Below are 27,742 nucleotides of genomic sequence, written 5' to 3' on the forward strand. Positions count from 1 at the left end.
TTACAACTTTCTTATATTTGATAAAGGCGCTAAAAGCATGCAATGGAGAAAGGATAGCATCTTCAACAAATGGTGCTGGGAAAACTGGAAATCCATATGCAACAAAATGAAGCTGAACTCCTTTCTCTCGCCATGTACAAAAGTTAATTCAAAATGGATCAAGGAGCTTGATATCAAATCAGAGACTCTGCACCTGATAGAAGAAAAAGTTGGCTCCGATCTACATATTGTGGGGTCAGGCTCCAAATTTCTTAATAGGACGCCCATAGCCCAAGAGTTAAATACAAGAATCAACAAATGGGACTTACTTAAACTAAAAAGTTTTTTCTCAGCAAGAGAAACAATAAGAGAGGTAAATAGGGAGCCTACATCCTGGGAACAAATCTTTACTCCTCACACTTCAGATAGAGCCCTAATATTCGGAGTATACAAAGAACTCAAAAAATTAAAAAATAAGATAACAAACAACCCTATCAACAAATGGCCAAGGACCTGAACAGACACTTCTCAGAGGAGGACATACAATCAATCAATAAGTACATGAAAAAAAATGCTCACCATCTCTAGCAGTCAGAGAAATGCAAATCAAAACCACCCTAAGATACCATCTCACTCCAGTAAGATTGGCAGCCATTATGAAGTCAAACAACAACAAGTGCTGGCGAGGATGTGGAGAAAAGGGTACACTTGTACATTGCTGGTGGGACTGCAAATTGGTGCGGCCAATATGGAAAGCAGTATGGAGATTCCTGGGAAAGCTGGGAATGGAACCACCATATGACCCAGCTATCGCCCTTCTCGGTCTATTCCCTGAGGACCTTAAAAGAGCATACTATAGGGATACTGCCACATCAATGATCATAGCAGCACAATTCACAATAGCTAGACTTTGGAATCAACCTAGATGCCCTTCAGTAGATGAATGGATTAAAAACTGTGGCATTTATACACAATGGAGTATTATGCAGCACTAAAAAAACAACAAAATCATGGATTTTGCAGGGAAATGGATGGCATTAGAGCAGATTATGCTAAGTGAAGGCAGCCAATCCTTAAAAAACAAATGCCAAATGTCTTCTTTGATATAAAGAGAGCAACTAAGATCAGAACAGGGAAGAAGAGCATGAGGAAAAGATTAACATTAAACAGAGATGAGTGGGGGGAGAGAAAGGGAGAGAGAAGGAAAACTGTATGGAAATGGAAGGAGACCCTCAATGTAACACAAAATTACATATAAGAGTTTGTGAGGGGAAAGGGAAAAAAAACAAGGGAGAGAATTAAACAACAGCAGATGAGGTAGAGAGGGAAGATGGGAGGGGAGGGGAGGGGGATAGTAGAGTATAGGAAAGGCAGCAGAATACAACAGTCACTAATATGGCATTATGTAAAAATGTGGATGTGTAACCGATGTGATTCTGCAACTTGTATTTGGGGTAAAAAATGGGAGTTCATAACCCACTTGAATCAAATGTATGGAAGATGATATGTCATGAGCTTTGTAATGTTTTGAACAACCAATAAAAAAAGAATTAAAAACAAAAATGTAATATTCTAATCAAACATCCTAGTCCTCAAAATACTGATCCCTAACAAACAACTGGCTTCAAAATGCTAGAAATACAAATTTTTGAAAATTTTTTAAATGCTAGAAATAAGCAAAAACAAATATGAATATATATATATATATATATATATATATATATGCCCATGAATCATTCAGGTCACAGTTAAATAGAGAAAAGAAAAAATAAAATAAAATTTAAAGAAAATCTCAATGAAAAAGAATTGTTTCCTTTGGAGTTCAAATGATTGTCAGCTTCCCTTCTCAGCAGTATAAGGTGGTGTGGCCTGGAGTGTGATGCCTATTCCAATCTCAGGGTAGAGTTGCTGGAGTGTAAAAGAGGAAATCCCATAGGCAGAACTTCTGGAGGTGGGGTTTAGGTTTAGGTATTCTCTAGGTTTTTCATTGAATTTCGATTGATCTAAATATTTTAAATCAGCACACCTCCAGGGCCAAGCAATTGCCAGACCATACTGGAAAACTGGCCCTAAGAATCACCCATGGGTTCCATTCGTGTGGTGAAGGAGTCAATTCTTAGTCCCTTCTGACACCTGTGGACCCTACATTCTCTTGTCTCTTAGGTTCAGTCTCTAAACTCAATCTTTCCCACCCCCCACTCATTTTAATTCCCAGCCAGGCACATCTCTCCCGATGGGACTTGCAAGTAGCTGGACTGAACGGGGAGGGGAGAAGCTGGGTAAGGTTTCCATGACAAGTATTCATTTCTCTGTGTAAACCCTTCTCCACATTTGATTTTCTCCTTGTCACTTAGGCACACTCCATGTTTTGCAATTTGAGTTTGCCAGGCCTATATTGTGGGCCAAAATCAGGTTTGCCAGAAATAAGCTCCCCCAGCTGCTAGTCCTCATCTCGTGGCTGCAAAATGGTTTCTTCCTCTGTCCTCCACAGGTAGCTTGAGAGATATTTGGCTTCTTTCCCTCCCAAGGATATTGTGAGACACTCCTTTTAGTTCTGATCTCACCATACCCAGACATGCCTCAGGCCTCCTAAAAATGTTGGGTTCCTTTAATTCCCTTATCCTTCCACTTTGCTCACAGAGGGACCACTCTAGCTGGTGCCTCCAGTCGCAGCAGTGGTGGCTCTGAAGATTTTTTTTATTTTATTATATCCAATGTCCCGAGTCCTCAGTATGCTTTGAATGTCTAGTATTAAATCCCAGTAAAGTCCCCATACACACCTTTTTTTTTTTTCACCCACCTTGCTGAGAAGCTGCCTATCTGCCTTCTTAGTTTCACACCATGGAGCAATCAGGAAAGTGACCTTCTCTATTCTGCTATCCCCAGTGAATACTTTATTGAAGATATACTAAAATCACCCCACTTGTTGGAGAGGGAGTAAATTTTCAAGATGGGGGGGGTGAGAGAGGAAGTATTTTATTTACGAAAAACTGTAGCAGATTTTGATTAAAGTAAGTGGTGATCTTATAAACCGAGAAGGGATATATATATATATATATATATATATAATATATATATATATATCCATGAATCATGAATATATATAAGTGCCCATGAATCATTCAAGTCACAGTTAAATAAAGAAAAGAAAAAAATAAAATTTAAAGAAAATGTCAATAAAAGGAATTGTTTCCTTTGGAGTTTAAATGATTTGTCAGCTTCCCTTCTCAGCAGTATTAGGTGGTGTGGCCTGGAGTGTGATGCCTATACCTCGGGGTAGAGTTACTGGAGTGTAAGAGGAAATCCCATAGGATAAGTCTTTTGAATCCTCACCAGCTGGGCTGGGCACTTCTCTGATATATAGACTAGTTGAACAAGATGAGAGACTATATGCATGTCGGACAAAAAGGTTTGGATATGCTGCTGCCAGCACTTCTCTTTTTTTAATTTCATGCCATGTAGCTAAGTCACAAGTGATCATTTTAATAAATACTCTCTCAAGCATTGTGACACAAATCTGTACTCCCAGCAGCTCAGGAGGCTGAGGCAGGAGGATTGCAAGTTCAAAGCCACCCTCAGCAACTTAGCAAGGCCCTAAACAACTTAGCAAGACCCTGTCTCAAAATAAAAAATAAAAAGGGCGGGAGAATGGCTCAGTGGTAAAATGCCCCTGGGTTCAGTCCCTGGAACAAAAATAAATAAATTAATTAATTAAAAAAAAATAGATACTCTTCTCTTCCTTTGTTCAGAAGTAATTATGTAAGCAGAAAGTTATCCTTAGAATCCTGGGTTGTGAAAACCTTACATTTAAACATTCCTCACAGAGCTCTGAGTACATGAAGCTTATTTATAGGGCTAAAAAGCCCAAAACAACTACTGATTGAGTATCAGAATTAATCTAGTGACTGAGCTCCTTTATCTCTAAGAGGATATCATATAAACCTTTTTATTTAGAAACCTACAGTGCTTCATACTGCTAGATGACACATTCTATTAATCTTATTGGTGTTTCCTTCTGGAAATGGCCATGGTGGACTGGACACTTCTGAGGAACTAATGAAAGATCCTGTGGATTTTTCTTCATGATTGGAAAATTTCTGCAATTTGTAGACCCATACCTCTAATTAGCAGAGGGAAAGGTAGAACAAGAGAACACCCTCTGAGTGTCAAATGCAATTTTCAATGATTATTTTTTTATCTTTGTTTTAGTTATTTATTTTATGTGGTACTGAAAATCAAACCCAGTGCCTCATGCATGCGAGGCAAGTGCTCAACCACTAAGCTACAACCCCAGTCCCCAATGATTATTTTAATGTCATTCCAAGTATTTCATCCAAGTATCTGCATTAGGATGAATTCATAGTTTCTGTTCTAAGCTCTGTTATAAGTTGCTGTGTAATAATAGCTCTTTTTGAATTATCCATTAGAGAGTTAAGACACTAAAACATCAGAACTTAATAGGGTTATTTCTCTGGTCTCTCTTTTGTCTTACTCCTAAAGTCTCTTGGAAGGAATTTTTTATTCTTATATATTTAGGCATCCAACCATATCTGCTAAGCTTTCCTTCTCCTTGACCACAGGGACTTAATAGTGAACCAAACCCACCACTCTTCCAAGCTTTTTATGTTCTAGTCTGGTTGTAAACAGCTACAAGTACATTATATCCACATTGCCTGAATTTAATAGGACATTCCTATAGTGCCAGTTTAATGACAGTTGGATGGTAAATAAAGTCAAAGTTTCTAACAGTAGTTCTTGTTGAGAAGAACTGTTTTTTTAATCAAGAACTTTTCTCTGGGGTCCATGTATGTGCATGTGTGTTGTGTTGTGTGTGAGGGGAGCTAGAAAAGAAAGAACTTGTCACTTAAAAAGAGGATGTTTTGTCATTTAAAAAATATTTTTGCAGGACATGGTGGCACACATCTGTAATCCCAGCTATCTCTGAGGCTGAGGCAGGAGGATTGCAAGTTCAAGACCAGCCTCAGGAACTTAGTGAGGCCCTAAGCAATTTAGCAAGATCCTGTCTCAAAATTAAAAAAAAATAAAAATAAAGACCAGGGATGTAGTTTAGTGGTAAAGCACCCCTGAGTTCATTCCCCAGTACTAAAAAATAAAAATAAAAAATATCTGTTATGTGGGAAGGTATCTCAGTGGTAAAATGTATGCTTGGCATGTATAATGCCCTGGATTCCACCCCAGCACCACAAAAAAAATAGAGAGATATACCTACATATGTGCATACATGCAAAGACACACACACACACACACAAGCACATACACATATATGTATTTGTAAAGATTCAGTTTTATACGGGGTAAAGGTGGGAGTTCATAACCCACTTGAATCATTCTGTGAAATATGGTATATTAAGAACTATGTAATGTTTTGAACAACCAACAGTAAAATAATTAAAAAAAAAAGATTCAGTTTTAGAGTTTCTTCCCTTTCCCCAAGTGTGAATCTTCTCCACCTAATATAAAGAGCCTTGTCAAATTTAATAAAACATATATTCATTTCTTTAAGAACATGAGAAATTCTTTTCCCTTCACTTATACATTGAGACATCAGACCAAATACTAAAATACTGGGAAGCCATAAACCTGTCCTTCTGTTGCAGGTGCAACAACGAGAGTGAATGGGCCCAGATCCATGAGAACATCATCCGAAAGTCCAGCGCCAAGTACTCTGCCCCCAGCGCCAGCCATGGTGATGTATTACTCTGGCTAGAATATGTGTTATGTTGTATTTGCTAATCATACAGCACTTCAGTTGGTGTTGATTGGTTGCTATGTATTTAATTCCCTAAAGATGATTTTTTTTCCTTTTGTAGGTACTTTCTACTAATTCTTTTGTAATAACTTTAGGCCTTCCCTAATATCTGCTGCCCAAACTACATTTTCTGTTCTTTCTATGATGGATTTCGTGTGCTTTGATAGGTAACTGAAGTTCCAGTTTAAATCTAGAGTGAAAAATGCGTTTCAGGGTTGTCACAGAGCAAAGTCTGTATTTTTCTGAACAAAACTTACCCCAGCCATAAAAAAAGGAGAGTAGGACCAATATTAATATCAATCCTCTATTACTGTTCAGTGTTAACATCACCAAAAATGTTTTACACTAATGAGAAACAATCAGTCATTCTGGAACTGGAATAGAAAATCTTTACTTTAAAGCAGTTTTTATCTTAGCTTAACCTCTTCTTTTTATTTTTCCTGCTTTTATTCTAGAGCTCTATTTAAATTATTTCTATCTAAAGCTTGGTGAAATTCTGTACATTAGATTACATTTTATAAATTGAGCATTAATTGCTTGATTAAATTAGAAGCACTAACTAAAATATGAGTTTTTATATACCCTTGCAGATAGTTATCAAATTTATATAGAACCATGTTTCTCCTTATAATTTTGATCTCCAAATAATTTTTATAACCTTTCATAAGTTTTTGCATAACTTCCTTTCTTTAAACTTTCATAGACCTTGCTGGAAATTAAAAATTGGCCTTAAATGACAGTAGAAGGAGAGTATTTGTTGACAAGAACTTTGGTTTTTCTATCAGGTTCAACAGATACCCAAAAAGGAGAGTTCATTGAGAAGATCCACACCAGAGACTGCAAAGATTGAAAACTTTCAGCTAGGACCACTTGATTCCTCTAAAACTGTAGAGTGAGGGCCCCAGAGATTCTCTCTAATAGAGCCTCCCTGTTTTTAAATAACAGTTTCCCCGTATGTGTGTGCCTAAATATGAAATGAGGTTAAAGCAAGAAACAAGTAATATTAAATATTAAAAATATCATTTTAAAATAAAGGAAAGTCCTGGGCATGTAGTTCAGTGGTAGAATGCTTCCTTACTATGCACAATGCCCTGAATTTAATTCCTAGCACCACAAAAATAAATAAAATATTAATAAATAGGGGAAACAAAGAAAGCTACCAGCAATTTAGAAAAATATCACAGCAATATTTCACAGCAATATTTGTTATATTCTTTGTTTCATTTAATTGATAAAGAGGTACCTTTGTACGTTCTTAGGGCTCAATATGGTTAAAAACATGGAGAATATAAAAGAGACACAGTGGTAGTAAGACACTTTAAAAAAAATACTGAAAGAGCAGTTTCCACTGTTCCACACCAAGTTAGGATAATGAGTTGTGTCACATTCCCCAAAGTGAGCAAGTACTAGGCAGTCTTCAGTCTATGAGGTTAAAGCAAGAAACAAGTAATATTAAATATTTAAAATATTATTTTAAAAAAAGGAAAGTCCTGGGCATGTAGTTCAGATTTTTGTCCAGAATTCAAGGTATTGGCCATTTAAATAGTGTTAAAACAACACCCGTTTCTCCATGCTGGGAAGTTGTTTCCACAGTCTACAGAGAGACTACAGAGAGCCTTGGTTAGGATAACCCTACTGGGAAGAAGTCCCTGTGATATTATGGAAGTAGGATGAGAAATAGACTATATCTTTTTGTATGTGTTGGAAGCTGGTTAATTGGAATTAGGTGTTTAACCCCTTTGTTAATAAGAAATTCGAAGTTCAGTGAAATAACTTGGTGGTTGAACCAGGGCAGAGCCCAGGTGTCCAGACAAAAGGCCACTGGCCTTTCTACTGTATTGCCAAGCTTCTCAATGTGGGTTTTCCACTGTTGGACTCTGGGATTTTCATGCCAGAGAGTTTTCATAGATTGCTCAAAAAATAATTCAGGTCTCTTATTAGTGTCCTTAATTAAACATTCATCTTTATTAAAAAAAAGTAATTTACTTTGTTATATACTGTCATCCATTTTGTTGTTTTTAGTTTTGGTTTTTGAGACCGGACCTCACTATGTTGCTCAGGCTGGTCTCAAACTTATGGGCTTAAATGATTTCCTTCCTCAGTTTCCTGAGTAGCTAGGACTGTGGGCATACATAACTGTTTGTTAAACATAGGCAGTTTACTCTCTTGGTATGTCTGTTTCAGAAGTCCTATTGCTTTCCCTTCAAGCCAAATCACCTAAAAATGCAGAAAGAATTGCTACATTGGTTTTGAGTGCTGAGAGTAAATGTATTGTTAAGTAATAATTTACATAAGTGCAGCTCTGATATATGTGGCTTTTCATTTCCATTGTTTGCCTATTTGATGTGTATCCACAGACTGAACTTTTCACAATCCAGTAGCATGAAAGTCATTAAGGAAAAGTGAAAATAAATAAAGCAGTTGGCACACTGCTTTCTATTTATTCTTAAATTACTACTATTTATTTTTAAATTACTACTAACTAGTTTCATTTATATGTCTTGGACTGAGTTTAATTTATGCAATTCTCATTCAACAAGAGGCGCCAGGAAGGTGGGGTGCAGGGACAGAGCAAAGTTGCTTCCACACAAAAATAAGTTTGTCCAGTTACTTTTTTATTGGCCAATTTTAACAACAGATAAAATTCAGTAAATGGCTTTCTTATGTCAGGTAATTAGAGGGATCCAATTGAGAGAGAAATTGGATAACCTTAACTTAATTTCAAGTTCTTATATTTTAGGTCCCAACTGAGATGATGGATAGGTAGAATATCAAGTGTTACCAAGGGACGGGTTACATACTGGGCATGTGAGTGGGTCACTTTTCTGAGCTCTTTATGGACACTCTCTTGCATTGAGGACCATGCCCTAGCATTATTTGGCATGTACCTCAATCAACCAGGGGTTCAGAACCAGGAAGAAAATCCAGAAGTTTCAGGATAAAAGTCCTTATGAAAGGGAATACCGTTTTTATAGCCTCCATTTTTGGTTTCTTTCATTCTTTCTATGCCTTTGCATCTGAACTCTTGCACAAACGGAGACTTTCTCTTATTTTTTAGACATTTATGTTTTAGTTGTAAGTGAATACCTTTATTTTATTTTTACGTGGTGCTGAGTATAGAACCCAGTGCCTCACGCATGTGAGGCAAGCGGTCTACCTCTGAGCCGCAACCCCAGGCCGACTTTCTCTTATTTAAATGTAGAAATAGCTGTTCAGAATCCCTTTGGGTAGCTCCAAAGCTAGAAGTAACTCTCATAGAACCTTCAATCTGCATCCTCACAAGTTTTGCTTTCCTCAAGGGGCTCCTGGGCAGCAGCAGTAACAACCATGGAAGAAGCTGGGCTACCATGTTCACTGCTCCAGAAATATTTGGAGTCAAAATGTAGGAAAATGGGTTTTATTCAAAGCCAGCTTTGAAGGAAGATAGAAAGGTTCTCATTGTTCCAAAATTCCATCTTGGAAATATCTTAAGAGTGAGCTAACTCACTTTTAAAGAGAGGAGGTCCTGAAGAGACAAAAGGAAGGGAATATATATGTAGATGTAATTACCTTGTGTTAGGCCTGGGGAAGGAGCAATCTCTATTCTTGGCTTCCTTGGAGTCTGTCAGGCCATGTGAGGGCAGCCCCTCAGCTTCCATTCTCAGCATAAAGAAGTTGTTCTTAATTTCAGAAGAGAGGGGAAAATTCAGTCTGTTTCAAAGATCATTTTGGGTACTCAAAAAATGCAGAGGCTTAAGGCAAACACTAGGTGCTTAACTGAATTCTTGCCAATACAGAATGATGAAGAAGTTACTTTTCTTTTCCTTTGCCCTCCAACTGTCACCCCCTCAAATTTTAGAGACTCTCTTATCCTTAGCTATTTGCTCATACTGGGCTAGCTCCTAGGTCAGTAGATTTCTGTGTACCCTGTTGGTAAGATTTGATAGCCATGTGAAGACAATGAAGATAAATGAGTTGGGGTTGTGAGGAAAAGGCAGGTTCACCCAAGCTATACTCCTCTACAGAGATCAGTGTGGGCTTGATTCTGGCCCACAACCTTTCAAGTTCATAAACTAATTGTAGTTTAGTTCACCAAGTGATTAAAAAAAATTACTTGAATGGTCAAAATCCCCAAACCTGATTTTCAAACCATAGTACCCCTGGAATATTGTTTGCATTTCAGGACACTGTAATCCTATTACTAATCATGCTTGGGAAACCATGTATATAATCCCAGGGTTTCTTGGGAAATATGAGTTTAGCAGAATCAACGAAATAATATTAAGGTTCTGTCTGAACTAGAACAGAATCATATTTCCTCTCTTTGTCTCTCTGTGAGAGTATAACAAAGCTCCTTTAAAATAAAAAGCCCCAATCCTTCCAATTTCCTGATAAATCGTTTTTCCGGAACTGAGTTTTATCCTGCTGAGAATGGGAACTAAAGAACTGGCCTTATAGTTTGGGCAAACATGTTCGAGGGTTGAAAAACTGGAATTATAACATATCACTGGCTAGCACAGCCTGGCTACATCTCTGGACTTTTGTTCGTATAGGACAGGCAGAAGCAGATTAGCTGCCTTCCCAGTTTGGACCAAACTGATCTTAGTACTTTTTCCTTTATACCTCACTTTCTCTCATTTCTGATTCTGGAAGGTGACCAAATAGTGCCAATAACAAGAATACATATTCCCAGTTTCTGGAATACTTTTATCTGTTTTATATGATGTCTGGAGTGACTCTTCTGACTCTCTTTTTCTACTTTTCTATACCTTCCCCTTTCAGCATTTCCAGGTCATTATTCTACAGTTATGCTTATTACTGCCTTCATTTTAATAACACTTTCTTCCCTTGCTTCTATAGAAGTTTATTTTCTGCTCAACTCCCAAGTTTACAAATCATTGAGGATGTTTCCTGCTGACCCATAGATTAGCATCTAAATTCATCGTCCTGTAAACAGCTAGTCAATTCACTGTCTCAGAGGTGATGATTTCTAATTCCATGGAAGCTGGACTCTAACAGCCTTCTAGCCAGCAAAGACCCTTAGGAGTGTGGAATACAAAGGTGTACCTCAGGAAATTCTAACTTTGTGGAAAATCCAAGGATGCATGTAATGAGCCAGAAGTCAGTTCATCCTTAGGGAACATTACATATTCTTAAATTCTGAACAAAGATCACCTGGAGGGTCTGAAATTCTCACAAGGTCTGATGTGAGGCTTAGCCCCATAAAAGCACCCCATCTTTTCTTTGTGGTGCTGTTGTTCCTGAAGAGAGAATATGATGTCTGCTCTTTGCTTTCTTTGTAAGCCAGTGCAAAGTTGCACCAGCAAGTTACTTCCCACACGTTGACATACTCCTAGCATAAAACTCAGCACATTTTAGTTCACTCATTTCCAGAATATGAGATACCCTGACCCAAATTCTTCATTGGTCACACTTGTTTCTAGTCTGTAGCTTTCTGAGTTCCTGAATATAAAACTTAGGTATTTCTACCCTCTCACTCTGTATTAACTGGGGTCCAGGCAGACCATGGCTGGGTACTGGAGAACAGAGAGGAAGGTAATTCAGTTTCCTAGATCTTAGTCTGTGATTCTATGAGATATTGAGGTCACCTTGACCTAAATTCCTTTAGCTTTATAAAAGGTTTCTTCATTATAATTTATGCATTTATGTTTTCTGTATTATTTGTTTCCTCTCAAGAAAAATACCAGAGCTAGGGATATATCTCAATAGTGGAGTGGTAATTAGTATGTGTAACGTCCTGGATTTAATCCCCAGCACTCCAAAATAAAAAATAAAAATGAATTTTGTGTCTTTTCTAGTACTATATAACAGGGTGAAAGTGTGGTTTTTAGTAAGAAAATATTTTTGTTTTGCAGGTCTTATTATTTCTCTGCAGCTTCTTCGTGGAGACATGGAACAGATTCGAAGAGAAAATCCCATGGTATTTAGTAGGGGATTGGCAATTACAAGAAAATTGGGATTTCCTGATGTCATCATGCCAGGTAGGCAGAACTGCTTGGGGCTGGGTAGGGAGATACATGAGTTAGGAAGATGGAGTCCATTGCTCCTCTCTTGAGGCAGGCCATGAGCTATGCCCAGGAAGAGCCCTGCAGCCATTAAATGCCTCCACATACCAAATCAGTTTGCTGACTGTAATCTGCAACCAGTGACCCTTTGGCTTTTGTAAGTATCTGTTATTTTCCAGAAGCCCCCATATCATGTTCACCCATGTAATGTGACAGTTCAGCACAGGGGCTTTATAGAGGCTGAATGATAGGAACCAACATGAATTTCTTCAGAGAGATGCCTTTTTGTACCCTACTTTTCTATCATATTCACTAGAAAATTGCCTCACAAAAATTTCCTGCTCAAGGGGAAGAATATACTAAAACATGTGCTTTCAGTATCAGTGAATCTCATTTGTATAGAAATCACAGATACATTTTACTGTATCAAAAAACTATATCAAGCAAATAATATGAACTACACACTTTGAATTAACAGGCAAGTATCTGGTTATCTGAATATATTTCCAGGAAGAGTGGACCTACCCTCTCAATTGAGTTTTAATATTCTGCTAAAAGCTTATTTCCTTTTGTTTAAAATAGCCATGGCAGGCTAGAATGAACTGATTGTGACCACTTTAATATCATCTGTTTAGAGTTCTTTATGGTCAATTCTCATGTTGAGAACATTTGCCAACACATACCCAAGGGCAGCATGACCTGAGCATAGGGAAAGATACATGCAATAGATTCTGGCAGCTTTGCAGTTACACTAACTATGCATAGGTTTATTTTCTTTTACCTTTATCCTCTTTCCATGGACACTATGAATGAGAGCAAACTGCTGTGCACAACCTTCATTTTCTACTCATGAATATGGGAAGGGATGGGAAACTTAGGCTACTAGATCAATTATGTTTATCCCTAAATGCTAAGTAGAGTTCATGCTTATGAAAGGCCTCCACCTGGCTATTATAGAGGTGAATATTCCATAGAACATTTCTCCCATGCTGTATTTGCACAATTCCTCAGCTCTCTCTGGACCTAGTAATCAGAAAAAGAAGAGTCCAACATAGTCCTTGGCTTCTTGGCAGCCTGGCTTCAAAAAAAAGAATAGATGGTTACCAAAATTGATCTGATGATCTTTTCAAAATTAGCTATCTAGATTTACACAGTGTAGAAATATACTCCAAGTTCCTTTCATTTTTTTTTTTCAGTGCTGGGGATTGAACCCATGCCAGGAAAGCACTGTATCACTGAACTACACCCCCAGCCTCTCCTTTGTTTTAAGAAGTTATTTAATATTTTGATATTACTCTTCTAATAACCTTCACATATTCATAGGTTTAAAAACAAGTAAACAAAGACTAGAAAGGGGCAAGTTTCAATCAATGTATTTAAGCAAAATCTTAAGCAAAATTCAACTTACACTGATAAAACCTCATCCATAGAAAGACATCTCTTCTGAAGTAGTCTGTATTTCTTTGTATCATTGGTCCACAGATTTACAAAGAACTTCTGTTTATGCTCAACATGACTGTGGAAATCTGCAATCTCAGGCATTGGTGAAGCAAAAGGAGTTTGTCCTCCCCTGGGCAGAAACATTGAGAAGTCCTGGGAGGTCTGGGGTAGGGTAGAATATGAGCGTTCTTCTTCCTGGGTTGTCTGCCTTTGAAGTACTGAGTGCTAAAACTGAAAGTAAGCAGAGGGGTTTTTGTGCATACTTTGTCTCCTTTTCCACTCTTTTATTCTTGAGGAAAGAGCTTTTTGCACAGATGGCCACTCACAGTTTTGTGGGCTGTTAACAATTGTCAACCTCCTTAATGTACCACAATATACTGTCAGAGTGGGTATGCCACCCGTGGGCAATGTAATAGAGTTGCACCTGCAGGTCCTGATAGAGCAACAATAATGTGTGTTTAAAATGTGGTCAGTCTGTCTTGGGAAACAATAATAGGATGTCTTTCTGACATCCTATTATTGCTTTTTACTGGAGTGTAAATACACACTGTGTTGATGTGAGCAGAAGATATCCTCCTCTGAGCCACAGCTAAGACCCTGACTACACAGTTATCCAGCTCTGCTCATGGCTCATAATAATGAGCAGAGAAAACAGTGATACTATAGGTGTTCTGGGAGCCTGGGGCTCCGGAGAAAGGCGTGCTGATCCAGAAAAAATGCCATCTTAGATTATAAAATAACAAATAGATATGGGAATTTAAGCCATTTTTTGAAACTGAGCACATATAACTTTTTGTTGATCATGATATGTCCGTGGGTACTTCTCCTTCCCTCTAGACCATTTTTAGTTCAGTACAGAAACTAATAACTATAACACCTTTTTATTTCTTTCCTAGATTTTATTTTAAAGAAGATAAGCAGAAAAGAAAGATATTCCAGAGTAACAAGTAGATAATAATATAGTTCCCTGTAACTCATGTGTCAGAATTAGCCATAATCAAACTTTGAAGAACTCTGTCAGCCAAAAGACCATAACTTGAAAGGAATAATTTAAAACCTCATGTTCAAGAAGGGGCTGTACCATTATCCAGATCATGTCTAAGCCAACGGAGATGTAACATCTTCTATATCACTATTTCTTATCTTTCCTGGAAACTTCACGCCCTGGGGTCAATGGAAAGTCAGAGCTCTGTTATGCTCTTTGGGAAGTACAACATTTTAACCTGTTTCATAAGGCTTGAATTTCTGTGGTTTTAATAGACTGTGGTATAGGCCAAGTTTTCTATTAAATGATCTCTGTCTTGCCATAAGAAGTCCACCTTTGATTTAATATGTTGTTTTAAAACAAAGAATAAGTTTTTCTCTAAAGTAGTAGTCCTCAAATTTTAGTGTGTGTTGGAATCACCTGCAAAGCTTAGAAAAACACAGATTACTGGGCCCACTACCAAGAGTTTCTAATTCAGTAGAATTGGGCCAAGGTTCAACAATTCATATTTCTCACAAACTCTCAAGTGATGGTGATGCTGCTAGTCTGGAAACCTCTCAGAGAACGATGCCCTAGAAAATATTTTGCTTTAGAGATGTTTTGTTCTTCCCTGAGTCATATCTGAGGCAAATACCCCTCCTCTTTGGGTTGTCCTGAACTTGCCCATTAGAAGACAGCTATGCAGACATGGCATCCCTCTAGAGGATTCCCTGACTCTTGCCCTTGTGCTCAGAAATACACTATAATTTTCTTTGATCTCTGATAAAAAATGCATATTTCATCACAGACCTGCAGTGATGTTTCTCTTTTCCTGTTTGTCTTAATTGTTTTTGTTTTTCTCTGTGCTGTCCCCTCATTCTCGCCCCTTTTTCTCTGATGCAGAGATGAAGATAGTTGGGTGTAAGTTCCTGCTTTTTTGTGTCCTGTCTGCCTACTGCCTGCTTTGTTCCCATCTTCCTTTGTTTCATGGAATGTTGCAATACTGAGGTGGGGTGTCATGTACATTATTAATCCTTCATCAGCCTCACCTTCCCAGTAACTGAAAAGACAAAAAGAGAAGCTACCAGCCCACCCTATGACACCATATATTACTTAGGGTATTCATTAATATCTGAGGACATATTGGAATGTTTAGAAAATCTTAACAAGTCTGAGGTATATATAGATGGGAAAGGATTGTTTTATGAGACAGAAGAGTTACTGCACCTGAAAAGAAAATGAGTAGTACTTACCCCAAGCCACACAGAATCAGAAAGTTTATCTTTTCCAGCCCTGCTAGGAGATACTTCATAAAGAGAGCAGATGTACAGAGATATCACTTTCGAAAGAATGGTCTTCTCAAGGGAAGTCATGAACTGATTTGTCACAAATGGGTTCATGTTAATCTGTGTCAAATGATGCTTTGGGTATTATTGCTAAGGGATAGTTTAAGAATGATCATTTCTGGTCTGGTAAGAGGTTAAAAGATCATCATATTCCTGACCCAAGAAAGGAATAACTATATATAATGATGTCATGCTATTCCCATATCTGTCATCCTGTTAGATCAGAGGGCATCACTGACTTCATAGTAATAGGTACCAGAAGTGTGACCGCAAAAACATGGTGAGAAAAATAAAGAGTGCGTCTTTTTTGGATACCTAAAGAATCTCTCCCAAGATTGTTATTTTTCCTTTCTCTCCCTCAAGAAAATAAAAACTACTACAAAATAAAACATTGATTTCATATGTTCAAGACTCCATGTAATGTGTTAGTATCTTCACATCTCAATGATTTTTGTCAGGAGACTTCTTCCTATTCTACAAAAAGATAGAATTGGTACCATTCCATGTAAGCTGCTGTGTCTTCTGAGATAAGATATATCTTATTGTCTATGGTCTCAAGGGAAATAAATCACATTCATAGAAGCTCCTCCTAATCCTATTTAGATGCATAGAAAATATAAATAATATACTATTAAGTGCTATTTTATTTGAACTAAATGCCTTCTAATATGTGGTATGAATAATTTATATAGAAGGGACATAAATATAATAAATAATCCAAACCAGACTGAATGCCCAAACTTATGTGGCCTGTATGAACCATTTCTACATAGACTAGAATCATATGAGACAGGGCCCCTAACTTCAAATAGTGCTGGAGTTTCTGGCAAGAGATTCTCTTGCTGACAGAATGCTATAGTGCTTGAGCTAAACCTCAGAAGTTCTGAGGCCTCTAAGAAAATTGCTCTTAGAAGAAACCTGCAAACATATCCTGAGCTCTTTTTCTCCAGAGTCATGCTAGAATACATGTCTTTGGAAGGTCAGATCTATTGCTACTGAATGCCATGGCACATGGCAACTCATCAGCAGTGCTCCCCAGTCCTCCAAGATTTCTGCTGACTTAATAGAGCTGTTTACTTCTCAGACCTCTCACTCCATAAGGACCCTAGAATATTTTCCATTACAATAAGGTAGCATCAGGCTGTCAATGATACCCAAGGCATGGCCTCTGAGCAGACTTAGCCAGCTGCTAGAGCAGGCAAGTTTTGAGGACACACAACCTGTTTTCACAATGGAGCCAACCTGCCACTCTTCCCAACACTTTGATCTTTCCCTATCTCAAGAACATTCTTGCAACACCATGGTGATTTCTTGGACCTGGACATAACCCTATGCCTAGCTTTATTTTAAATTTTTAAAAAACTTGTTTTGAGAAATTAAAACAAAGTTCAGTGCAAAAAAGAAATTATTATTCACTTGTCTGAATTAACAGCTGTAAAAAGAATTTATTAAATTTGTTCTAGTCTTTTTGCTTCTCTATAGAATATATCATTAGAGATGAAAAAATAAGGTAGCATCAGAGTCATTACATTTCTCCTTCCCAGCGGCTATTTGTGTAGGCTCTCAGGAGTTGAAATTTTTGATGCATAGTGACAGTGTAGCATAGCTATTCTCATATAAACATTGCAAGCCAGGTATCAACACACTATAACCTGGGCCAAATCTAGCCAGGAATCTATTTTTGTATTGTTTACCAGCTAAGAATTTTTAAAAGAGTTGTGAAAACAAAGAATACTGTAATAGAGACACATGCAACCCACAAGACCTAAAATATTTACTGTCTATACTGGAAAAGTTTTCCAACCCCTGCCCTCTGTTAAGTACCTAGTTCTCTGACCATAACTGTACCAACAGCTGACATGGGTTATTATGGGAGCTGTGAATACAGTAGAGACAGTTTACTCTGAGACCCCCTTTCAAGAATAAACTCAATTCACTCATCTCATACAAAAATTCTATTGCATGCTACCTAAGAACTAAGTACTTTGAGATATAAGATCCTCTACCATCCCTAGAAAACAGGTAACACCCAACAAAGGAAGGCAGAGCTGCCCAAGGCCCTTCTTAAAAGGAAGACTCATCAGCAGGACCACCCTCAGTAATACCTGCTTTCACATCCTACAGAAAAACTTCACACCCCTCCCAGCATATTTCCATACAGCCTAAGAGCTGTCCAGCCCTTTCCTTTAACCAAACTTCATCAGTGTCCTCCCAGCAGACCTCATATTTTGGTCTTCTTGTGTAAACCATGGAGAGCATCAGAATTACCTAGTGCTTTTAAACACACCACACCACACACATACATACACACACAATATAATTTGAAGGGCTAGATACTAGAAATCCAATTTTAATAAGCTCCCCAGGTGATTCAAATACAGAGAGCCAGGCAGTGGTCTGCAAACTAATCTCCAAAACCACTGCTCACGCCTTCTCTTTCCCATCTTCATCATAATGTGCCTATCCTCATCCCTCTCCTGTTAATATTTCCTGGAAATTGGTGCTAAAGTTTATAGAAACCTCCTGACAACAATGCCTTAACCCAAAGGCATGATTGTACTGGTAGATTTTGTAAACATGTAACACGCAATAAGGACCATTGAAGAGCAGGGGAGTCCTGGAAGGCTCTGTAAGACAGATCTGGGGCTTTTCAAGTGCTTTCTAGGTGTTTTGGTTCAATTCAATTTAAAAGATCCCAGAAAGCTTTTGACAAGAAGCTTCCCCCACCTGCAGCAATATTAACTTCCACAGAAATGCCATATTTTCATTGAAACCATAATTTGCAAAATTGCAACCCATAAGGGAGCCTAATATCTATCTAAGAACAGTGCTGATCTAGGTAGGTCTGTTCCACAAATAAAGAACAGGCAAAGACCTGATGAAATCAAGCTTCTTTAGTCTGTAACTCCGAGAGTTACTTGTAAGTATTAAAATTTTTCCCCCTCAGGTATACAATCACCAAAGGAATTCTATTTTTAGAAAAGAACGAAAAATGTAGGACTATCTCACTCAGTCCTTCCATTTTGAAACTGGCATTTTGGCTTAAAATGTCCTCCTCAGAAACTATGAACTCATTCCACACAGTCAACACAGATCAAATTCTATGATTATAATCTCCAAGACAATGCCCAGTTTTTTATTAGTATTCTGTGTATTATTTTGCTAAGAAAATTTTGAAAACATTTCATTTCAAGGACATGTTCACTTTAGTCTGGTTAACCTTGTATAGAGCCATAAAAAACAAAAGCCATTGTACAAACTAAAAAAATATTTCCAATAATCTTTAGAAATATGCTTCTTAAAGCCACATAGGTTATCTTCAGAAAAACTTCCAGAGAATGCAAGCAAGGTTAATATTTTAAACCAGCACTTGTTCTTCAAAGTAGACATTAAAATTCTCTAGACTCTTCACTTAATGCTAAATCATTCTAGAAATTGAATAATTACTTAAGTTTTGTAAGAAAGCTAATGTGAAACCAAAAGCCTTTATCAGAAGATGGCTCTGTTTTAATTGCTAAAAATTACAGGTGTAACTAAGTCTGATTTATCCTATTATAATAACAATAGACCATAGTAAAGTTCCCAATTAAGTTTGAATTTTGGACTTTCAGGAGTTTCAGTACTTTTCAGAACTGGTTTTATTTATTCTGTGTCCTAAAAATAGCAAACTGATGAATTTGAGTTTCCCTTCTCTTTCTACCTGCCTTCACCATTCCACCTGCACACCTGAGTTCTATTAATGGTATGCTAGGAGATCACAAGCAGGGATGCCCAGAGGAAGCAGATTAAGATTCCAAATTCATCCACATTCAAAACAGAGGCTCTATCCATCCCAGGAGGAAAATCTGAACAGACTTCAAGGATGGATACCCTCTTATGCCCCACATATGCAACAGTTGCATTTGGGTATGATTTTTAATTTTTTTTAGTTGTTGATGTTTATTTCATTTATTTAATTATATGCGGTGCCTCATACATGCTAGGCAAGTGCTCTACCACTGAGCCATAACCCCAGCCCTTAGGTATGATTTTTAGAACAGATTTTCCTCTTCCCTTCATGGTAGCCTCAGAGTTGCTTGTTTGGAAAACAGAATGGCTCTCACACATTAGAGAAAGTTATCAGGACTCCCAGAGAATAATTAAGTACTTATCTTGGGCTGCTCTTCTCTATTTGACCCAAAATACTTTGAAAACCTGTGCATCCAAATAACTGTGATTACAAAATTGCACTCCTAGAATAGGAAGGTGACGTGAAGACTGGAAGGACATGTCATGAAGACCCAAAAAGAAAGTCTTGCACATGTGCCAGTCTTGTTCTATCCCAGTTTCAATAATGAGAGATACTCAGATGCTTCCACAATTTGAGAGTTGATCAGAAAAGACATTGTTATCTATCTTTGACTAAACTAGAAAGCTCACTTGCTAACCAAAACCAAGCCCTGTTTCTGTCATTGCAATTCTAGATAATAAATATATTTCACTGTGCCAATTTTTCTAAGAAATTGAAAGTAGAAAGAATGTCTGCCTTCTGAATTGGCTTGCTTTGCAAATTAACTTCCTGTGACCTCCTAGATGGTTTCTGTAAGCAGCTAACACATCTTTATTTTGTTCTTACCTGTTTTCCTCTGCTATTTTCTTCCTTTGAAGTTTTTTTTCCCATGGTGTTACTCTACTTTTTAGTTAAAAGCCTTTCTTTATAAAATTATGTGAATAAAACTGGCCATGTTACAGATTTATAAACTTAGAACAGCCTAATAAGCTCTTCTTGTACTTGAACAAGGAACCCAGTTTCCTTTCAATTCACCCTCCTAAAAAGGCAGGTGCGACTTAGTTCATTCTGGACCTAATAGTTTGAGTTTCTCCTGCCGGATCTTGAGTAACAGAGATGAATGAATAGAATGGAATCAGAGCACAGGAAAGCAACAAGAGCGTAACAGATTGCTGCCCCATTGCCTTCACTCTGTGTTCCTGGAGAGTGATCTACTCCCAGAGCATTTGCAAACAAAACAAAGAAAAACTGACAGATCATCCAGGGACTTTAGCTGGGCATTCCATCAGGGAAGGTAATTGGAGCAAAGTCTCCAGAAGGAATGGTGGTATATACTCTATTTGAACTTAAAAAGTTTTGGAATTGTAAATAAATAAATTTTAGTAAATAAAACAGACATAATTAAAATAAGTGTTATTCCTTCTGAGTTTAAAATATTCCCTTTTGGGGTGTTTTAGATTACCTAAGAGAAGTTTCTCTACACTGGATAAACCAGGGGTTATCTTTATGATTCACACTTAGAGAACATATGACTAACCATCGTGAGTGCTGCACTGATGTTGGTAGAATGTTCATTGTTATTAACCAAGCTTGGAATGCCCTGAGCACCCACTCAAGCCCCTGAGGTTCCAAATGCTAGCCTGTTTCTCCATGTAAATGGGGCAGTGTAACTTCTATGGTTATGAGGACGTGGCATTTCTTTCCCTGCAGGTGATATCCGCAATGACCTGTACCTAACCCTGGAGAAGGGGGATTTTGAAAGAGGGGGAAAGAGTGTACAAAAGAATATTGAAGTGACCATGTATGTGCTTTATGCAGATGGAGAAATACTGAAGGTAAGGCTTGCCAGTCGGTCGTGTAGAATGGAGGCCAATGTAATAATTCTGGTGTGTTCTTACGGTCTTTCCAGAAGTCCATTTCCTTCAGGCAGGATTGAACTCAAATCATCCCATATACATTCTTCTCTCCCTTTCCCTTTCTTCAAGGAAACCCTATAGTATGCTTTGATAGTGACTTCCAATGTCATCTGCCTTTGCAGAAATTCTTCCTAGTGTCTGACCTGAATCCCTCCTGTTTCAATTTATACCTATTCCCTCTAGTTCTGTCCTACATGTTACCTCTTCTGCCATTCTGCCTTGCATGATCTTGCCTACTTTGGTAATAGTTATTAGGTTCTATTTTGCCTTTTTGTTTCTTAAGCTAACCTAGAAAATTATATTTGCATTTTGGTCATAAGTAAAACTTAGACACTCACTGGCTGGTACCAAGTTATGAAATAAAGAACAGCAAACTCAGTCCTGGAACATTATTTCCAGCTCATGTAGTACAAGGATCCTCTGGCACTCTTCATTGAAAACAGAGACCTGGTATGCAATATTTATATTGTCAGTTTTTCCCTTAGATATATCACAGTTAAGTTCATGGTTAGTAACAAGGCACCATTTGCAGTGCATTTGATAGAAGGCAAATCAGTCTTTCATAAGTCTCACTTCTGTGTATTGGCAACAGTCCCAATGAGGCATGCAAAGCAGAAGGGATCATTCCCATTTGAAAGAGGAAAAAGGTAAAACTAGTTGATATCATCTTCCAAAGCAAGCCAGAAATAAAGGAGAATGTTGAAACAGTGATGAAAACAGTAATTTATGTATCATTTTAAAAACCAAACAGAAGGACCTTGACATGTACATGGTTTGCATGGAAAGTGTCAAAAGTAGCAAAGCTATTAGTCAGTCATGCTGCTCCTGTGTGTCAGGGAGCTGCTCCTGATCATGTTGCCCAAAGCTTCCTGTCCTCCAGAACAGAGGCTCAGGTACTCTTGGGACTATATCTTCATGGCAACATTTGGGAACGCGTCAAGTTAAATCTGGCCCTCCTTGTTTATATCCAAGGAAAGTCAGCAAAGGGTGATCTAAAATGCAAGTCCAACACTGGACTAAAGAAAATTAAGAAAGCAAGCTCTTTTGATTTATAATTTAGTATTTCTTTATGATATGGTGCAATGCTGTGTAGTCGACTTCTCTCACGGAACTTACTCTTTCCTTTCTTATTGAAGATAAAGAGTCTATATTAGTGATTCAGATGCACTACCTAGCTTCCCTCCAATTTACCAAGCAGTGTGTGTGGTAACTTCTGCCCCAAGGAAAACAAGGAGCAATTGTGACTGCTAATTGCTTATACCATCCACACAGTTGTTTCTAAAAGTATTAAATTTAAGTCAAGTACACTCTCATCTCACAGACTTAGCCTGATGTGAAAATAAAACTTTCACACAGGAGAAAATGTCCTAGTGATACAAAGAATCCAGACGCTCCCTTCAAGAAAATAACACCTTATTTTGCTTCTCTCTTACAGGATTGCATCAGCTTGGGTTCAGGAGAGCCAAACAGAAGTTCCTATCACTCCTTTGTCCTCTATCACAGTAATAGTCCTCGCTGGGGAGAAATTATTAAATTGCCTATCCCCATTGACAGATTTCGGGGCTCCCATCTGCGCTTCGAATTCAGACATTGTTCCAGTGAGTGAAACTCCCCTTCACATTCCCTTGAGGATATGAATATAACTCTCCTTTGTAGAATAGAATTAAGAGAATTCTTATTGGGGCAGGAAAAGGAGGACTTAGGAATAAATGGATACTCAGAGATCAGATGTTATTAGAGGGTGTTCTTTGGAGTGTAAAAGAACCATGGGCCTTCCTAGTGTCTGAAATATCTAGCATCATTCTCCTTTGGATTTTTCCTTTGCACTATTAAACTGCTTCTCAAAGAACTCCTAGGTCATTAAGACAAGCAGTTTAGTTTCTCTTTGTATTTAGGTAGCCTGTATATCTTGGGGCATAAATGGAAGCTTGCTCTAGTACATTTCTCATAGTTTCTGTAATCAGCTTGCTACCTAGTTAATGAAAGAAGGGTCAAAAGAGTGGAGGTGACAAACACAAAAAGAATTTCTATTAAAAAGCAAAATGAAAGGCAAAAATAGCTAACACTTACCTCTGGTTGCAGCAAAAGACAAAGGGGAAAAGAAACTCTTTGGCTTTGCATTCTCACCCCTGATGCGTGATGATGGCACCACCCTCTCAGATGATATTCATGAGCTTTATGTGTACAAGGTATGGAGCCTGGCTGTCTTTCATCCCCACCCTTTACCTCCTGTGGCAACTCTCACACATGGTTCTCAGGTGGGTTTTATTGGGCAGGTCAGAGGAGTCAGAGTAGTGCCATGATGGGTGAAAATAGAACAGCTGTGGGCAGGCTTTTGTTTTTAACGCCAAGAGGCCTTTTGTTTCCAACCTCCCACTTCATTGGATGAAAATTTATTACTGACTCCTCTATGCAATTGTTGTCCCAGCTAGTTAAGTTCTAAGTCCTGCTATTTGAGATCATGGTTCTGCTGTCACAGCTTAGCTGCCACCCAGGTTTGTTTGCACAACATGTGGAGGCCACATTCCTTTCCATGTTTTGTTTAAAAAGCACGTAAAATGTTCTGGGAAGTTTCTAAACAGAAAGCACTCTTCCAAAACGACCTGAGACTCAAGGTATAGCCTTAGGAAGATAAGAGCAAATATCAGCTCAGAAATTCCCTGGGACCTGATTTTTCCACATGGCATGGCTCCAGAAACATTTTCAGTTCTCTACTTTTCATCTACAGTGTGATGAGAATAGCACATTTAACAACCATGCTTTGTACCTGGGCCTGCCCTGCTGCAAGGAAGACTACAATGGCTGCCCTAATATCCCCTCAAGCCTCATCTTCCAGCGCAGCACCAAAGAGTCTTTCTTCATTTCCACACAGCTCTCTTCTACCAAACTCACCCAAAATGGTAGGTAATGTTGCCTGCAAGGTGCCCTCCACTGTCCTCAGTTGTTGGTTCCACATTGCTAGTGCATTTTAAGGGAGACAAGAGAGTATTACTTCTTCATACCTGAGTAAGGGACTTCTTTTGTTTTGAAGTTGATGGAGTCCCTCAGCAAGAACAGCCTATGAGGTTTCCATGGTGTTAGTAGCACCAGAGTGCACATACAGGGTGCACAGATAGATCTTGGCCTTGACCTTAGCATTAAAGAGTCCAATATGATGCTCATGGCTAGTTCTCTTCCCCTAGATTTTACCTGACCTTGTCTTGGGGAGTCTTGGCCTTGCTCAACCTTGAAAGAGCCAGGATTCACCATCTTTTGGGCTTGCTTTCTAGTGGACCTCCTTGCTCTACTGAAATGGAAGGCCTTTCCAGACCGGATCATGGACATCCTAGGGAGGCTGCGGCATGTCAGTGGGGAGGAAATTGTTAAGGTATGTCTTTTACTTTGTGCAAACATACTGCTGGGAAATAATCTGGGTAAAAGACGTTAACTCCCCGTGATTTCTGCTAGTAAGCCTCTAAGGCTATTTCTCCAGATACATAATAGATGAATAGGAATATCTTGGAGGTTTTTCTTGTTCTGTTTCATTTTGTTTCAGTTTGTTGTTAGCTAGTTTTTAATAAAAGTGTATAGCCAGGTGTAATCCAAGCTACTTGGACTGGGAGGTAAGAGGTTCACAAGTTTGAGGCAAGCCTAGGCAACTTAGCAAGACCCTTTTTCACAATAAAATTTAAAATGGCTGGGGTTGAGTACTTGCCTAGCACGCACAGGCCCTAGCTTCCATCTCTAGTACCACACAAAGAAAAAAAGTATTTATCATACCAAGTTTATAACCTTTTAAAGACTATATTTTAATTATAATTATAAACCAATTTTATTCACTGAGAGAAAAATTATTAGTAAAGGGCAGTGGTAAAAGCATCCTCCCAGAACCAATCCCTGTGTTTTTTGCTGCCTATATTCCTTCAGGTCTCTTCTGCCTTCTTTTAGGCCTCTTTCTCATTTTCCTTACTTTGTAACCCTTTTACCTCAACCCAACCTAATGTCTTTCTGGGTCTACTTTCCTAATTATTCAAACTCTGAATAATATTCATTCATCTGTAACTGCTGATTTTGCCCCATCTCTTACTTCAAGTCCATGCTAGTGAAACCTTTACCCACCTACCTCAACTGCTTCCTCCAGATACCTTTATGACATTTTTCATCTAATGACCTTAAGCAGGCTGACAGCAATACCACCAGTTCCCAGTTGTTTTTATATGACCTCTATAGGCCACCCATTTGTAACTTAAGCCCACCCAGACACTTGCTGGTGGTGAAAACCCAGTAGGTGAATTACACACAACAAACTGAACTCTACGTAGAGATGCTTTCAGTCATCAGCAAGAGCAACAGAATATAGGCTACAGATTAAATCTTGAGAAGACATTCTGTTCATAATGAGCTTCCTTAGCTCTGCCATCACAAATCAGTTAGCATAGATGCACTGTCTATACTTTCATTTCAGAGCTCTAGTTTTTAAAGTCTGTACTTTTATAAAGTTAATGTATGAATTTGGTTTTAATGAATTGATCCAATTATCATAGAATTTTAAAAAAATTCTTCATAGACTAATAGTAGTTTTGAAATCTAAGATAAATTGATACTCATATTTTCCTTTTAAACATAAAAATATTAGGTTTGCAGATAAGGTGTTAAGAAATCTGTAGTCTTCTTAAGAAAGAGTTATCATAGCAGCCACGATGGCACACACCTATAATCCCAGCAATTCAGGAGGCTGAGGCAGAAGGATTGCAAGTTCAATCCCAGCCTCAGCAACTCAGCGAGACCCTGTCTCTAATAAAATATAAAAAAGGGCTGGGGATGTGGCTTGGTGGTTAACCGCCCCTGGGTTCAATCCCTAATACAAAAAAGAGTAGGAATTGTCATATTCCTGACAAGAAAACATCCTACTAGCATATCAGGTTTTATTTTATTTTTTTAAGTATTTATTTTTTAGTTGTAGTTGGACACAACACCTTACTTTATTTTTATGCGGTGCTGAGGATTGAACCCAGGGCATGCACGTGCTAGGCAAGTGCTCTACCACTGAGCGACAACCCCGGCCCCCGCATATCAGGTTTTAATATCAGTAATTTGTCTTGATTCACCAGAAGAGAATATAAAGAGCATATGCTGACATTTTTAATTTTTAAACTTTTTTACTAGAAAAATTTCAAGCTTACGCAATAGTTGAAAATAGTATAAAAAGAGTCCTATGGGTATCCCTCATCTAATTCCAAGAACCACTAACTCATTACCAGTCCTGACCCATCAACACTCTAATCTACACTTCCACTTCATATTGTTTGAAATAAATTATAAATATTATATCATTTAATTTGGGATTTGACTGGCAAAGTATTATATTTGCTTTTTAGACTCTAAGCATCTATCAGTATTTATTAGTTTCTCTTTGTAACTTAAAAAAGAAGAAAAAAGGCATATGTTCAAAAAGCAACAGCAATAAAGAACACTATCAGATTTCTTTTACTTTTCACTGAGAGTCCTCATTAGCTGCCTTCTCCCTTCTCCTAGAATACTAATTCCTAAATTAAAAAATAGTTACTGTAGGTAAAGTCTAACTTGCCACACCTCATCCAAATGTACCCTATATATTTAGGTCACAGTAGAGAGTAAGGGACTGGTAAGCTCTGCGAAGACCCAAGAAATTGAGCTCTTTTTCTCAAATTTTGCATCAGAATCTGCTATTCTGCCTGAATGTCCAATGTATTTATTTCTTTGTTTGTTTGTCTAAGATAATAGCTCTTTCCTTATAGATTTAGAACCTATTCAACAGGAAGAGCTTCCTAAGTCTTTTTCAGAGTCTTTGGGCTCTAAACACCCCCCTGTCCACTTACTTATCCCTTAGCTAGGTGAAGACAGGATACAAGACAGTTTTTAAGTCCTGTTTTAAGATTCTAGATATTTCATTTTATTGAGAGTGAAATTCACTGGTATATGGGAATTTAACCATGCATGCAAGTTCCTGAGACCTGAGCCCTCTGCTTTTGATGTTGTTTCAGTTTCTTCAGGACATCTTAGATACACTCTTCGTGATTTTGGATGATAATACAGAGAAATATGGCCTGCTGGTTTTTCAGTCTCTGGTAAGTCACTTCTTGATTTTTCATTTTTATTAATTATTCCTATCACATACTTCAAAACTTTTTAAATAAACACCCTAAATTATTAGAATGAGGCAGTAAAAGCTGCAGATATTTCCAATAGAAAAGGGACTGAGAAGTGTCACCCAAGGAAGACCAACCAACCAACCTACCAGGCAAATCTCTCCAAGATCAGGTTTGAAGAATTCAGCTTGGTCAGGTTCAAATCTAGGCTTTATAGTTCTGAATCCTCCATCTTATCACTATTGCAGAGTTGCCTAGCTCCAGCAGTAGTGACCTATACCAGCAAGAGGCCCAGGGACTAGTAGAGGAAAATAGATGGTCAATTTTTCACCAACAAAGTAGAATACCACCACTGGGAAAAGCAGAGACTCACTCATGATAGTCTCCAAAACCCTGTGCAGTTCCAGAGGTCTCTGGAGGTTCTCTCCTTCTTTCATTCTATGCAG

At 38.1% G+C, this 27,742-nt stretch overlaps 1 protein-coding gene across 1 annotated transcript in view; it reads left to right on the top strand.

Moving 5' to 3' along the window:
• The window catches only part of DOCK3 (dedicator of cytokinesis 3), a 695,231-nt gene that overhangs the window by 554,317 nt on the left and 113,172 nt on the right, over window positions 1-27,742 (top strand). Inside the window, exons 13-20 of the mRNA XM_081301421.1 lie at window positions 5,598-5,686; window positions 11,605-11,730; window positions 20,984-21,108; window positions 22,625-22,787; window positions 23,272-23,378; window positions 23,918-24,089; window positions 24,459-24,556; window positions 27,192-27,275. Of these exons, the coding sequence (XP_081157547.1) occupies window positions 5,598-5,686; window positions 11,605-11,730; window positions 20,984-21,108; window positions 22,625-22,787; window positions 23,272-23,378; window positions 23,918-24,089; window positions 24,459-24,556; window positions 27,192-27,275 (964 nt within the window). The remainder of the gene's footprint in view (window positions 1-5,597; window positions 5,687-11,604; window positions 11,731-20,983; window positions 21,109-22,624; window positions 22,788-23,271; window positions 23,379-23,917; window positions 24,090-24,458; window positions 24,557-27,191; window positions 27,276-27,742) is intronic.

This window comes from Spermophilus citellus (genome assembly GCF_964194105.1).
Source record: "Spermophilus citellus genome assembly, chromosome: 7".
NCBI lineage: Eukaryota > Metazoa > Chordata > Mammalia > Rodentia > Sciuridae > Spermophilus > Spermophilus citellus.